The sequence below is a fragment of the Rhinolophus ferrumequinum genome, chromosome X, assembly GCF_004115265.2.
Source record: "Rhinolophus ferrumequinum isolate MPI-CBG mRhiFer1 chromosome X, mRhiFer1_v1.p, whole genome shotgun sequence".
NCBI classification, from domain to species: Eukaryota; Metazoa; Chordata; class Mammalia; order Chiroptera; family Rhinolophidae; genus Rhinolophus; species Rhinolophus ferrumequinum.
Window position 1 is genome coordinate 114,153,921 of NC_046284.1, and position 15,185 is coordinate 114,169,105.

A 15,185-nucleotide genomic window follows, 5' to 3' on the forward strand; every position below is an offset into this window, starting at 1 on the left:
GATTGCAATTAGGACATAGGCTAAAATGGGAAGCTAGCATGACGTAGATAATAGAACTCAACACAGCACACGCAACAAAAAATGAAACCCCAAGCTGTAGACTAATATTAGTTATTAATAAAGATGTGAAAAACTTAAATAAAATATTAGAGTGTCTAAAAGCACTAAAGATTAATCGATCATGGCTGGATAGTGTGTCTCAGGAATTAAATTGATTAACGCATCATATTGATCAAACAGAGAACGCTTATATCACTACACATGCTCAATAGGCAATCTACAATAGCTAAACGCTGGTGCTCACAATCTCATAACAAACTAGCAAGAGAAGGCTAATTTTTAAACATGAAAGAATATCTTTTATAAACCAATATCCAACAGTAAACTCAGTGGGGAAATGGTAGGAGGTTCCTATTAAAATCAGAAACGAATGAAAGATGTGTACTCTTGTGACTAATAAAGTTGTTAAAATGAGACCGACTAATGCTGTCTGGGGAGTGAAGCTGGCGTTTTCCTGCCTGTTTGTAGAAATATGAATCAATACAACCTTTTGGAAAATCAATTAGGTGGTCTGTTTCACAAACCGTAAAAATATTCATACCCTCTGAGTCAGACATTTACTTCCCGGAAATTCTCCTAAGGAAATCTGATATGTTGACAGAGATATGAACAGGTACTCATTATGACATTGTTTAAAAGAATCAGAAATGGCAATAATCTAAATGCCCCACAATGGGGAAATAGTTAAGACTGTTATAGGGTATCCCTACAGTGGAATATAATTAGTCATTAGAAATGTTTAGGGCTTTTGATGCCATGAGAATGTTGCTTGTGTTGAATTAGAATGATCCAGGTTGTATTTAAACATTCCCTCGCTGTATATAAAAATCTCCTTTGTTCCTTGGTGGAGGGTTAGAAGTCAGTTTTCTTGTTGTTGTTTTTCCCGTTAAACTTCCCTCCCATACTTCCTCCCCACCTCCCTCCCCACAGCTGGACCCCACAAGGGAAACTTGAGGGCAAGCTGTTTCTCAGACACCCAGAGTCCCGGCAGCACAGGGTGCCAGAGCTGGGAGGGCCCTATGTCTTCCTGTCCCTTTTATTTTACACATCACGTACCAGAACCAAGGCCGCCCCCTTAGTGATGGAACAGAACTGACTCTTGGTGCCGTATTCCTTCTACTCCCTGAGAGGGTCATTGATTCAGAAAGCACCCCGAGTTCTGGGAGATGACTTTAAAGACAAGTGTCTATTTTTTGAAGTAAGTTTCTCACCAGCTATCGACTAGAGTTGAGATTGGAAATGAAGCGAGCACTAAGTAGTCGGGGAGAGAGAGAAGGAGAGGGTTATTCTGGTGGAAGAGTGGAGGGAGTTGGTTTGACATGCCACGATTCTTTCCAAGTCTCTGGCACCATCTTTGTAGTCTCTGTCAAGATCATGGAACCATTCTGGATCTTCTTTCTTTTGTTTTTTTACTCTATAAAACTAGATGCATCACACTAAGGTTACTTTCAAATCTATTAAACTATTGGGGTCAGTAATAGACAAGGTGAAGCATGTCTAAGAAATTCTTTATTAGCAATAATTGGATATCACTGCCAGATTATTATAACTGAAAAGAATTAAACAGAGACATTGGGAACTCTGTGTAGAATAGGGCCACATGTCAGGTGCTCTTCTCTGGGTCATCAGAATATTTTGTTTTTTCTTTCACTGGGCTATCTTGTTCAGTACCACCTGGAATTCTTCGAAACTAACTTCTCCGTCTCCATTCTTGTCCAGTTCTTTAAAGAGGTCCTCTAGGGTACTTGGACCCTGGTGTTAGACAGAAAGGATGAGATGGGGAGAGGAGAGAAAATGAATCAGTGGTCTGCTGCTACACATTTTCCAAAATTAGAGGCTCTGTGTCTGTATTCCAAGAAGGTAGCTGAGTTTTCAATTACATGCTACTGATAGTTAGAGGTGGAAAAACCAACGTTAGTTATAGTGCTGCTCCATGTCACAGGATGGACTACCCTTTTTTTATTTTCTATATCACCCATTATTTTAATATTGATAATGTGTATTTTAATACATATAATTGGTTTTCTATTTAATCTTAATGTATTTTCCTTTATGCCTCTAAAAACATTCTATTGAGGAGTTTGAGGGCTTCACTGGACTGCCGCGGGGCCTATGGCCCACAAACAGTTGAGGACCTCTGCCCCAAGGCTTCCTGGGAGGTGGATTTGTGGCTGGCGCCAGGGCTGGGCTGGCACACAACCGAGGCAGCACGCATAGCTTGCTACTGGCCGGTACTGTGCCAAGGGCTTCCCCGTAGCTTGTGCAATCCTCCCAACCACCCTGTGGGGGAGATCCACTTCACAGATAAGGAAACCGAGGGTCTGAGACAGCAGCTAACTTACTCCAGGGCCCACAGCTGGTAAGTAGAGGGCTTGGGGTTCAAACATGGACTCTAAAGCCCAACCCCTTAACTAGCAACCACCTTGTTTTCCCCAAACCCTTGGTGGCAGCCTACCTCTGTGCTATGTGAGATGACTTTGGATCAGTGGTTCTCACAATTTGGTACACATCGGAATCACTGGATGGGCCTGCTAACCTTAGTAAATACAGATTGGTTTTTGTATTTACTGGGTCCCACTAAATACACTAAAGTGAGTGTATGGTCCCACTCCCAGAGTTTCTGATTCACCTGGCCTGGGGTGGGGCCTGAGAATCTGTATTCTGTTCCCAGGCGGTGTGGATGTTCCTGGTCCAGGCCCAGCCATGCTCAGAGCCACTGCTTGAGATGTTACATGAGATCATGTGCAGCCTGTAGAATCTTAAGCAGCCTTAATATTAAATCTTATCTCCATTACAAAAATTCAGATCTTAAAGCCATTACAGCTCTGACTTTCTGGTAAGAGTCTATCTGTGGCAAAACAGTACTTGGGAAACCTCTTGAAATAACAGCTTGTTTTATACATCAGCTTCAAGAAAATGTTTTTAATTGTAAAACTCACATAACATAACATTTACCGTCTTAACTATTTTTAAGTGTACTGTTCAGTCGTGTTAACTATGTTCACGCAGTCGGGCAGCAGACCTATATATCAAGATATGTTTTAACCCTTAAGATTCCTACAAAGACACTTGGCACTTTGCTATGATCACAAGACCAAACTGTAAGTTAGTTATTGAGCACTTAACTTGGTAATAAGTTAGTTATTACCAAACACTGTTTTCCTGAAGCAGTTACTCGATTCTAAACCATGCAAGGTGATGATGTAAATAGAGTGTAGCATGGAAAAACTTAGTGATCCTTTTGGAAATATAATCAGGCACATGACTTGGTAAGTAGATTTTTCAGAACTTACCATTAGTCTTCCTACTGCTATCCAAATTTTAAGTCATGTGGACTTTTTATGGGAAATACATAAAATGTGGAAAAATTTAGAAAACTTCACCAGTCTTGCCGTTTAAAACAACTTGTTTGATTGCCTAGGCTCTCCTGTCAGATTATTATTTTTCTTTCTTTTATCATTATATTCCTTCCTATTATTAGTTTTCTTCCTTTTGGAAAAAATTAAGAGGTTTTTTAGAATTTAATTTTTTTTCCAGAAAACTTTGTTTTAATTTTTAATTCCCTTTTTCTGCTAGTGCCTTTAACTGGTTTTTAAAGTCATTTTATATTTCAACCGTAAGAAAAATGAGAAGATATTGGATTATAAGGTCATTGAATTCAGCCGTTTTTCTTTTTAGTTCTAGAAACAGAAACCTCCTCAACAACTGAAACCAGAAAACTTCTTACATGTCATATTGGCAGAAGGGACATTTCTGGTTGAAATCTGGGAAGCAAATGCTTTCTTTTGAAGTTACGGCTAAAAAGTGACCAAGTTGGACGTAACAATTGCTTTCCTTCCAGTTTGAAAATAGTTTTTAGTTGCAAAGCAAAGAAAGTATATCAGAACACAGAGAATGCTCCTTTCTCTCTTCCTTACTGCCTCTAAATGCATTTTGATTCTGACAACTATGTGATGGTTCTTTATGGCTAAAGAAATTGTATCATTTCCTGGAAGTGGTTGAGATATGCATGTTTGCCTCCTTAACACAAATTTATCGCTAAACACAAATTAACAGAACTTTAAATGCGTTTGAAATATAAATGGGTTTTCACCGAGGATAATTTGTCAGCCAGAAGCTGGGTTTTTTTTTTAACAGACTGCCAAGTCAGTGTTGGTCTTTTTGAGAGATTCTACCTATAACAGTGAAGCATGTCCAGTGCCAACTAATATTATTTTACTGGCCTCTTTGTTTTCCTAAAGCCTGGCACAGACGTGCTGAATCCAGGCTGGAGACCTTAGTGTGTTTGCGTGGTGACCTGTGGGTCTTCCAGGGCTAGCTTGGTAAAAGTGCCATCGCTGCTTCCACTTACTATGGCTGGCTTTGGAGAGTTGTGTGCTAAGGCTGTGGGGGATAGAAGGCTTGGCCCCTGCTTTCTAGGAGTTTGCCATCTAAAATGTGGCCTGCCCAACCAGGGGAGGAAAGCACATGTTTAAGTGCTCTCCCTTCAGCAATGCCTGCACCTTGGCTGCTGTGCGCTTCCCTCCAGACGGAGCTCTGATCCATATCACAGACCTCAGCCTCTCCCCTCGTCCTTTCCTCTCCCCTCCCTTCCCACCCTCAGAGGCCCACTTCAGCCAGCTCTGTATGAGCACTCACTTTCAGTAAACTGGGGAATTCAGTCTGAATCAGTAGTGTCAGCTCATTCTTTGACAGCTGGTTTGGATCACCTTCTCTGGCTGCGTATTTTTCAAAAATGCTCTTCAGTTCTTTAGAAGACATCTTGGCACTCATTTTGGTGTCCTGTAAATTGGGAAAGAAATTAACTTACCAAAAAACTGAAGTGGAGTTTTATACTGATGATTACCAGCAGGACATGAGTGCCATTGTGCTGTTTCCTTGCCATAGGTGGGGGCCAGTAAAGAAAAGGCTGGGGAAACGGGGAGAAGAAAGACGGGGAGGAGGAGAAGAGAGGGAGTGGGAACTGTGGGAGCTGTACCAGTGACTGCCAATGTGTTTACAAAATAAGCATCTTAGACAATATGTTAAATGTCTGTCTGTTCTCAGAGTATATCTGTTAGGAGATAGTCCCTGGAGCCAAACACTTAGTAATTATGACATTCTTTACTTTTTATGTACCTGGTCTGCACTCTGTAGGCTGTGGTCTTGAAGAACCTGACCACAGCTTCTAGCCTCTAAATTACTGGTAATATCTTTAGTTGGTACAAACCCACTTTCTCTCCAGGCTGTTCTCTTTCACACCATTCTGAAAGGTAGCAGCAGAAGGACCTCCAGGTAGTACTAGAAGGACACTTACCTGGTCCCTGAACAGCGAGGCAGCTGGAAGAATCAAATAGGAGTGTGGAGAGCTGAGCAGGATCATGCGACTTTTATAGTCTGTACAGATAGACACACCACCCTGATGATGAAATTTTCCTTTCGTTTGCCATTTAAAGGTAATTATTAATGGTTTTTGAAATCCAATCTTAAGACTGCATAAACCTCATAATTAAGGGTGTTGTAAAACTGGCCAACCAGCACAGACTTGTTGAGGCACCTGACCAGTAGAATGGATACCTTGATCACTGAAGTTCTCCAGGTAGGGATAATCTTCTCTAACAGGACTTTAGCCACTAAGAGGCAGTAGCCTGTCTACAAGGGAAAGCTTCAGCCCAGTGAGAAAACATACAGACCATGACTAAAACATATGTGTATCCATGAGACGGGGGAAACTATATGAAATCTATTTGCCAGACCGTGAATATTCCATTAGGTAATTTAAAATGTCCAGGGGCAGTGCGAACAGGCTTTCCTGGGTTGTACTTTGGACAGGTGGGACAAGTAAGGCAGGCACTTTTCACGGCCTTAATATATCTCCCCACCAATATTGATTCATAAATGCTATCATTTTGTCAGTGGACCAATGGTTTAATGCGTATACAGTAATTAAGAGTGGAAACTTCAGAGTCTCTGGTAGGACTGGGTTGTTATTTGGTCCGAACCAGAGCTTTCTCTTCTATTAAATCAGCAATTGTTGGATTTCCAAACTTGTTTTTCTTTTTCTGAAACAAGCTGTTGGGCTTTTCTGGCCAGTTTTTCTAAGTTATCAACTGGGGAAATATCCCTTTGGACCACGAAAGAGGTTTGACTGCTGCTGATGCCTGTAAGGGCAGCGTTCCTTGTAGAAGTGTCAGCAAGGTGATTTCTTTTAGCTTTCAAAGTCAAGTTTAGAATGCCCTGGGATCTTAATACTAGCTAATGCAGCAGGTAAAAGTATAGCATCCAATAATTCCTGAACATATGGGCCGTTTTAAGTTTTATTTCCTTACTGGAAGTAAAGAAGCCACATTGCTTCCATAGCATTCCCAAATCATGAGCTACTTCAAAGGCATATTGACTATCAGTATAAATGCTGGCAGTTTTGCCCTTGGCTAAAATACAAGCCTGAATGAAAGCAAATAACTCAGCCTGCTGTGCTGAAGTACCCAAAGGTAAAAATGCCTCAAGGACTTCAAAAGGGGCTACAATTGCATGACCAGCATAGTACTTACCACTTTTCATTTTTAAAATATGAACCATCTGTAAACCATGAGAAATCAGCTTTACCCAGAGGAGCCTCCTCCAAATCATGATGAAAAGTCAGGAGGTGATCCGTTGGTGTCAGGCAGTCAAGAAGGGCTTCATCCGTCTCAGAAGGGAGGAAGAGTAGCTGGATTAAGGTTATCAGAATGTGAAAGAGTTATATGGGAATCGGTTAACAAAAGGATTTCATAGGAGGTGGAGGCAGCTAACTGAAAAATGTTGAGTGTGTTGAGAATTCAGAAGGGATTCTACTGCATAGGGCACACAGATGGTTAGAGGGAATCCCACAGCGATTTCCTCTGTGGCCTTAACCAGGCGGGCAGTGGCAGTAATGGCTCTAAGGCAAGGGGGGATCCCCGTGCCACAGGGTCCAGTTGCTGACTGCAGTACCCTAGGGGTCTATGGTGGTCCCCATGTTTTCTGGGTGAGTACCCCAAGGGCATTCCTTTCCTTTTCATATACAAGAAGGAAAAAGGGGATCTGATCATTGGGATGTCCAAAAACGGGGGTGGGGGTTAGGGGGAAGGATCATTAAACTCTCATTTAAGGCTTTAAAGGCTACTATGTTGTCCCATTCTTCCCAGGAAATTGGGTCAAGACTGTCCTTCTTTAGTAATACGTACATAGCTTTTGTCATAAGAGAGAGATTCATTATTAATTTGAAGAGAAGTTTCTCCAAGCCAATTAAGAGGGGAGATTGGAAAAAGTCCCTGTAGTTCCTTGGGGCCCCATCACTGGGGATGGGGAAGACCTTGGGAAGGGTGGTCAGAAGTCTGATTACAAGCCAAGAGCTCCTGAAGCATTTAAACTTGCGACTGTCCCTTTTCCAACGTCCTGGCTCCTTGCAAAAATGGCAGAAACTGGGAGTCTTTTGGTTTCATATTGGGGCTTTCATCTGCCAAGGCTGAAAATGAAAAGTCTTGGTAATCTTACTTCTAAGTGGCCCATCTAGAGTATGAGCACGCTGATTAGCCAAATTGACCAAATCTAGGGTGGACATAGTCTCCCATTCCATCCTGCTTTTCTGAACTAGGAGGGAAAGGTCTCGGTTCAGCCCATTGACAAACAAAGAGTTAAAGGTCATCCAAGTGAAATCAACATCTGAAGAAAGGCCAGAATTTTCCTTAAAAGTGACCTGAAGTCAGTTACAATATTTATGAACAGATTCATCAGACTTTTGTGAGCAAGTCTGAATTTTGCTCCTATCAACGGGCTTTGGGAAAGCCTTAGGAATTGCTCCGTGTAGTTCTCTAGTGAATTCTCAAGTTTCTTCTCAACAAATTAGAGGCTTGTTTTTTTAAATCCCTTTCAGAATGTTCCCATTGGGCAATTCTCATCCAATATCGAGCCTGGCCTTCACCAACTAACGTATGAATTAACTGATACAAATCAGAAAACTCAGGCTGATAGGTCTGAATAACAATAACAAATTTCTCAGCAAACTTGTGAGGGTCCTCAGTTACCTTAGAAAATTCCTAACTCAGCTTTAGTCCAGGGAATGTATGAAATCTGAGGTCTATTAGGATCCCCAGAGGGCTTCACTTCAAATGGAAAGATACTGATAAGTTCAGAGGAGGAAGGAGTGGGAGAGAATTCAGGGGAAGGAGGCACAGAGGTGAGTCTGGGGATAAGGAAGCCATAGTAGATGGCAAGACGGCATCAGATGGCATTGAGGTGGAGCTTGAAACAAAGGAATTGGAGAAAAAGAGCTTGAAAATGCTGGAGAAGAAGCCTGAGGCAAAGTATTCATAGAATAGGGTACCCGTAGATGGAGCCTGAGACCGTGGAGTACAGGGCAAGGACAAGACAGCGCTGTAGATGAAGGACATGTGGGAAGCCATGTTTTCTCTCTTTAAAAGTTCAGTAGCCTCTGTTAATTCTAAAACTTTATTTTGCAAAGAGGTAACTTCAGATTCTTGGTCCCATTTGGAAGCCTCAAACTTCCATCCAAACTAGGTATTCCATTCAGCTTTGCCAATTTTAGCACTATTGTTGTCCAGTTTGGTTTTAGGAAAATTAAATTTGAGAATCTCAAAAGTTCGTCACAGTGGCCACTGATTTTATGAATTACTTTTGATCGTATCTGTCCATTTAGTTAAGTATGTGCATGAAAAGTCCCTGAAGGAGAGATGGTCTTAAAGTATTAAATAACTGAGATCCACTTTTCAGATACTTCTCTCTAGAGTAAGGGTCCAAAGGTATCTACAACACCTCAAGCAACCTGCAGGGCAGAAATCAGCCAGCCTTATTCTAGAACAGTCTGATCACAGAAGATCAGGCCGAAGGCTTAACAAGCCAATTCTAGGAAACAACTGGCTCTCTGGAGAGCCTGTGTGTATGTAGGCTGAGCAGCACTTTTTAAAATGAGACAGTCCGGTCTAATACTCAACCAAAAGCCGACTAATTTCAATAGAAATAGCTCCCGTTCCAAAAGGAATTGGACGAAAACCAGCTAGTCTCAAAAGATAACCTGGTCCTGAAGAAAATCAGGCTGCTATGCCAAATCGAGTACTCACGGACAAACAACAACCAACAGACAAAGAAAGCCTTTTAACAAACAAAAAAACCTCTCTAAACAGTTCCTAAATAAAGTCCAGAGAGCTTCAAAATGCAAAAAGCAGAAGATGGATTCCAGGAGAAACCTGCAGTTAGCCCAAGCGGTTTAGTGTGGCCCCAGCACCTAGCTGCTCACCTATTCAGATGCTGTCAGGGTTTAGGAAGTGGGAAGAAGATGCGCAATAATTTGTAGTTCTGTTTGGCAAAGCAAGATTACCAAGTAGCATGGTCATTTTTCAACTTTTAAATTATTTGTCATCTCCATATCTGCTTTTTATTTCTTATTACCCTTTTCTTTACCAAATATATTTTGTTAATCATTCTGAAAACTTGTGAAAACACTTGGCTTTTATTCAGTTGGAAATACTTTTGGAATTGCCAGGATTTAAAATTGGAGACTAAATTTATTTCTATTGGAAAGAGTTCCATGAAAGAACTAGGACATTTTCAGAGGGCATTGATCTAATACTGATTGTAACTCACAAGAAGGGGTTCCAGATCAACTTTAAAAGCACTTACAGCTCTAAATACTTCCACACTTGTGTAATTTTCTCTGACCCTTCATTATGTACAAATTGAGATTGAACTATTGGATTGTATTTCTCTCTGATGCTTTTTAGTCTAAAATTCTAGGGACTTATTTACCTTGGATGACAAATGTGAAATCTTATAGAGTTCCTTAAAAGCTTCCTGCCAATCCTAAGCATTTATCATTCCATGCGCCTTTGCTGTCTTGTATATGTTATTCTTGCTTTTATTACAGATTATTTTACTTTGGTATGCATTGTATTGACCATGTATTAACTCCCTTCTTGGAGTAAAGAAAGATAGGTATTTTGTTTTTAGTTGTAAGATTTTTACACAAAAATATTCTGATTATGGCAGTGTATTTTAATCAAGATTTTATCGATTTTTCGGTGTTTTTATACTTATACTCTGTTTTACCTGGGAGGAAGTAGGCTTCTGTTGAACGATCATAAGAAATATCCTTTTCCTCTAATACCTTTAAAAAAAATGTAAAACTATAGAAAATTTGCAAAAGTAGTCAATGAACAGCAATCAACTTTTGCCCAAATTCACTAATTGCTAACATTTCCTTTCTCTTTCTATGGATGGACACTCCTCCCACCCCCCTGCCAATCATTTGAGAATCAGTTACAGACATCCAGACACTTCCACACTAAATGCCTCAGCATCTTCTAAGGACAAGGACATTTTCCTACACAACCACAATGCCATTATCACAGCCCATATTCAAACCCCCCCCCCCAGTTGTTGAAATAGCATCTTATCATCTGTTCTCTCAAATCACCACTTGTGAGCTAGAATCCACATGGCAGTTGTTATATTTCTTGAGTCTGTATTGAAGAAATAATTTTAATAACTATATATGATCTTAATAACTATATGACATGTAGCTATATGATTTTAATAACTATGTATTATATGACTGATAACATGTTATATATAAAAACGTGGCATGTATTGTATAATGACACGTGTGTCTGTGTATAAAATTAACTCCAAGAAAAACATTTGGAACAGTATTGGTTAACAGTCTTTTAGGCTACAAATCTCTTGTTTCAAGGGAAGACCTCTGATTAAAATAGGCCCAGTGCTACTTATTGTCAGAACTTGTGTTTGTAGTAAATGCTAACAGAACTTGAAAAACTACCTGTGGGTCTTCTTCAATTTTCACTTGCTTCCCTCTGCCAGTCACATCTCCTGTCTCCTATTTTTCCCTTTACCTGTGGACTCAAATGTAAGGGTATACCTGCAGTGGGAAACATGAAATCCACCAATATACATTCACATGAAACATTAACTAAAAATATATGGACATGGGTGATAAATACAGGGTGTGTTCAAAAGAGTGCATTTTGAAACCAGAGAAGGGAAAAAAATGACAGGCATAAGATTGGTAATGGAAAAATGGAGAGGCAAAGGTTATTTATCACCTCTGTTCAATTGCTTGATCTTTGGACAGACTTAAGTTTTTCCTGGGAGAGCCAAGAGTCACTTATTTTAAACACTCGGGGCACCACAGCCATGTTATTCCACTTGAAGTCCACAGCAGGCAGAGTGCCTGGAAAAGCACCTTTGGGAAGAGGGTAGAGAGTCAGAATCCAGGCCCTGCAAAACAAATAGTGTGGAATGCTGTCTGTGAGTTTGTGTTGTCTTTGATTCTGCGATTTAGAGGAAACCCTGACTAAAGTGCAGATGCCCCGAAAAGGGAGCACCCTTCCCCTTGCCTGCACCCTGTGTCCTCCGACAGAGCTCACCTTCTTTTGTATGTCCAGCCTTTGCCTGGGCTGTGAGGCTCACAGGCTTCGGGCCTGTCTGTGCTGCCCTGGGGGTTGAGTTCCCAGAAGCCTCTTCATTGTAGCCTGCTCTTACTGAGGGCTCATTTTTACCATGGGCTGTGTACTGCCCCTGACACCTGACCTATTAATACCTTGGGAAGTCCTCACAGCACCCTTGTGAAGTGGGTACTGCTGTTACCTGCAGCCTATAGAGACGTTCAAGGACCTGCTCAAGGTCACATCGCCCGGGAGTTGTGGAGGTGGAGTCCAAGTTCAGGGCCAGCTTGCACACTCAGCCAGGAAGGGGACTTCTGTGAGGAAAGCTGGCCAATGTTGGTGTGAGGCCCAGAGGTAGGACTTAGACTTAAATGTTATGGTCACACCCGAGAGTATAAAAACATTCTTTTCCTAATGGAAGTAACATAGGCCCCTCTTCTACTCGTGGAAAAAAACAAGTTCAAAAGACTGGAGGGGTGGCTGGTTAGCTCAGTTGGTTAGAGGGTGGTGCTAATAACACCAAGGGTGCTGGTTTGATCCCCGCATGGGGCGCTGTGAGCTGCGCCCTCCTTAAAAAAAAAAAGGCAAAAAAACCCGCAAACAAAACCCAGACTGGACAGTATATACATATTCACAATACTGCTCAACGGGGTCACCATTGTAGATTCCATTCACGCTGCTCCGCGATGCCGCAGGTTGGGAAGACAGGAAGGGAGGTAGGTGAGAGACAGGCTTGGGCACTGCAGCGCCCCTGACCCAGAGCAGGGCGCTGCCTTCCCCTCCTGTCTGCTGAAGTGACCCACCTGCAGGTCGGGACAATCCACGGCATCTCAGACCCCTCCACTGCTCTTAGGCCCACCGACTAGTCCCTCAGTCTCCTCTCTTAGTTTTTGATAAAAATCCAGGGAGAGCTCATTATGGAGCACTTGATCAGAGTCTGAGACTGTGCTGAACGCTGGCGGAGACAGATGAGCCCTCACTTTAGTTTATGAGAGGAGGCACATATATGAAAGGAGGGAGGAGGTTAAAGTTGTATACAATAAAGGGCTGTATCCGTTTCCTGCCGCGGCCGTAACAAATTACCACAAACTTAGTGGCTTAAAACAACACACATTTATTACAGTCCTGGAGCTCAGAAGTATAAAGTGGGTTGGTCAGAAGCACTGTGTTCCTTCTGGAGGCTCTAGGGGAGAATCTGTTCCCTGGCCTTTTTCAGCTTCTAGAGGCTGTCTTCTCATGGCCCCTTCCTCCATCTTCAAAGCCAGCAACGTGGCCTCTTCCAATCTCTGTCTCTCTGTTCTCTACTTTATTGTCACATCTCCATCTCTGACTCTGACCCTCCTTCGTCCCTCTTATAAAGACCCTGTGGTGACATTGGGCTCACCCAGATAACCCAGGATAATCTTCCCATCTCAAGAGCCTTAATTTAATATCTGCAAAGTCCCTTTTGCCATATAAGGTGACATATTCCCAGGTTCTGGGGACTAGGACTTGGACATCTTTTGGGGGGCCATTATTCAACTTGACATAAGGACTGATTGAAAATGAATTAACAGTTTATGGGTTATTTATTTGGTAGGGTGAGCATAACAATGGTATTAATTATGGAGCAGTAGGAGAACTGGAGGGTGCCTCTAATCCATGAGCCCTTGTGGAATCGTGGGGGAAGGCATCTCAGGAGAAGTAGTCAAGAGTGCAGTGGGATTGTGGGGAGGGGAGCAGAGGGGCCATCAGCAATGGACCGATCAGGCTGAGGTAGAAACCACAAGTTAGAATATGTGCGGAAAGCAAAGCTAGATGGTTCCTGAATGAGGTGGAACCTGAATGCCACATGGAAGAGTTTAGATTTGATTTGTAATGATGGGAGGCTATTGTAGCTAGCAATGCGAAACAGTATTAGGTAACATAATATTGATATAAAATTGGTTCATACTTTATACTCGACTTGATGATGACTCATAGAGAATCAAAATCAGAAGCAGACTTGAAAAAAAAAAATGAACAGAAAACCTAATGGGCAGGAGGAAAGGAACAGGTTAGGGAAATCCTTGTAAGGAATACTTGAGGAATAGTCTAGAAAGTCTGAGAGAATCACTTGTGTGTGTTGCCTAACAGATTAGAAATGGTGTGCTGGGCGGTAGGCTCCTCCAGTGTTCCCAAATGAAATATCCAAAGGCAAGGGACGTGAGGGCAGCCAGCCTTACCAGGGCTCTTTAAGGTCGCTCAGAAGGCTTATGGTACTTCATGTGCTGCCACTCAGGAATTTCATCTTTGATAAGAGAGCCTAACCACCCTAGACTTTGTTGTTTAAGGCGCCTGGGACGTATGAAGTGTTGAACCCATTACACTTTTATCATGGCCCGCAGAAATCTCAGTAAAGGTTAATCAGTGCATATTTATCCTTATGTGGTACTTTCACATCTAAAGCTTTATCACCACCAATATTCGTTACTTATTGATCCTTTTTTATTTTTCTTATGCTATTTGGCTCGGTTCCAAGAAAGGACAGATCTGTAGTAGGACTCAGATGACAGCCAGTATTTAGGCAAAATCAGAGTGGGCCGAAGCAATCCTTTTGCAATGGAAAAGGCATTTTCTTCTTAGATGCAAGATCTAGGGAATTTGGGAAATGTTGGGATTAAAACTAAAGCATATTCAAGGTTTTTTTCTTTTACCACCCCAGTAATGATAAACGATATGTTTTGAAACTGTGACATTCTCTTAGGCTTTCTGAGGAAGGAATGCCAGGAACAAAGATGTTTTCCTTAATTTTGTTGCTCAATCAGGTGGCTTCTAACCCACGAGGCAGTCATATTGTCAGCTTTACAGCTTGCAGGATTGCCTGATAGCTCTCCAAGGCAGCTGGTTGGGCCAGGCTTGGCCTCTGTCTTCTCAAACCTTCCCGTTCCTGAGTGTTTCGATCCCACCAGCTTGTGCCCGGCCAGGATGTTCTCTGACTGATTGTGTGTTGGGCATCCCACGATGAGGCCTCCTAAGCCAGGCCAGAGAGAGTGGCAACTCTCCTGTCAGTTCTGGCTCTGCTTTTCTCCTTTCGCTGATGTTCAGGGCATCATTCAGAGTTGGAAAGCTCCTACCACCTGCTCCCGCCTCTTTTCTCTATCATTTTCTTCCTTCTCCACTGGTTTCTGTGCTATAGCATGTTTTAGTAGGAAGATCAGCATGGTTGTCACACCTTGGGATTTCTTTCTGTGCTATCATTTCAGGACAAGGTTATATTTATTGCTTCTGAAAACAGCAGGGATAATGTGAACTAATACCCCAGTGGAAGACCTAAATAATACATTTCACTATTTGGGCTGTAAATTTGTATTTTCATTAAAATAATACCACGTACAAAGTTTTAAAAAACTAACAGTTCCAAAAAAAAAAAAAATGCCCACAGTTTCAAAAGGCCTTTAAAGAAAAAATTCTGTAATCCTCACTTCCTCTCTACCACTCTCAACTTTTCTGGCCTTTTCTCCTGATATTTACCTCCATGTTTCTAAATAATGTTCTCATATTGCTCTGCCAGGAATTTCTAGGCTTCCTTCTATGTTGGAAGAGTATTTAACATTCTTGGGCAGCCCCTGTGCCCACTTCATTTTCCTTCTCTCCCCCTCCCACTTTAATTTTGGAAATATTTTCCGGTCTTGAGGTGTTTGTCCAGTTCATCCCAAGTAAGCAGTAAGTCAGGCTTTCCTGTTCTTC

The 15,185-nt window shown here is 41.9% G+C and overlaps 2 protein-coding genes across 6 annotated transcripts in view; one reads left to right on the forward strand and one right to left on the reverse strand.

Annotated features, from left to right (window-relative positions):
- Nucleotides 1-15,185, forward strand: part of CTPS2 (CTP synthase 2) — a 99,250-nt gene that overhangs the window by 46,852 nt on the left and 37,213 nt on the right. The window lies entirely within an intron of this gene.
- S100G (S100 calcium binding protein G) lies at nucleotides 1,552-5,502 on the reverse strand. The gene is made up of 3 exons (XM_033106721.1): nucleotides 5,357-5,502; nucleotides 4,699-4,842; nucleotides 1,552-1,812 (listed from the first exon to the last, which is right to left on the reverse strand). The coding sequence occupies exons 1-3, from the start codon at nucleotides 5,420-5,422 to the stop codon at nucleotides 1,708-1,710; spliced, it is 315 nt and encodes a 104-aa protein (XP_032962612.1). The 5' UTR covers nucleotides 5,423-5,502; the 3' UTR covers nucleotides 1,552-1,707.

What these genes read in the sequence shown, in the direction of transcription:
- S100G (XM_033106721.1), bottom strand. Translation starts at nt 5,422, where the DNA reads ATGATCCTGCTCAGCTCTCCACACTCCTATTTGATTCTTCCAGCTGCC. An exon ending in CCTCGCTGTTCAGGGACCAG is followed by an intron (nt 4,843 to 5,356) that starts GTAAGTGTCCTT and finishes CCCAATTTACAG; the next exon opens with GACACCAAAATGAGTGCCAA. An exon ending in AATTCCCCAGTTTACTGAAA is followed by an intron (nt 1,813 to 4,698) that starts GTGAGTGCTCAT and finishes GTCTAACACCAG; the next exon opens with GGTCCAAGTACCCTAGAGGA.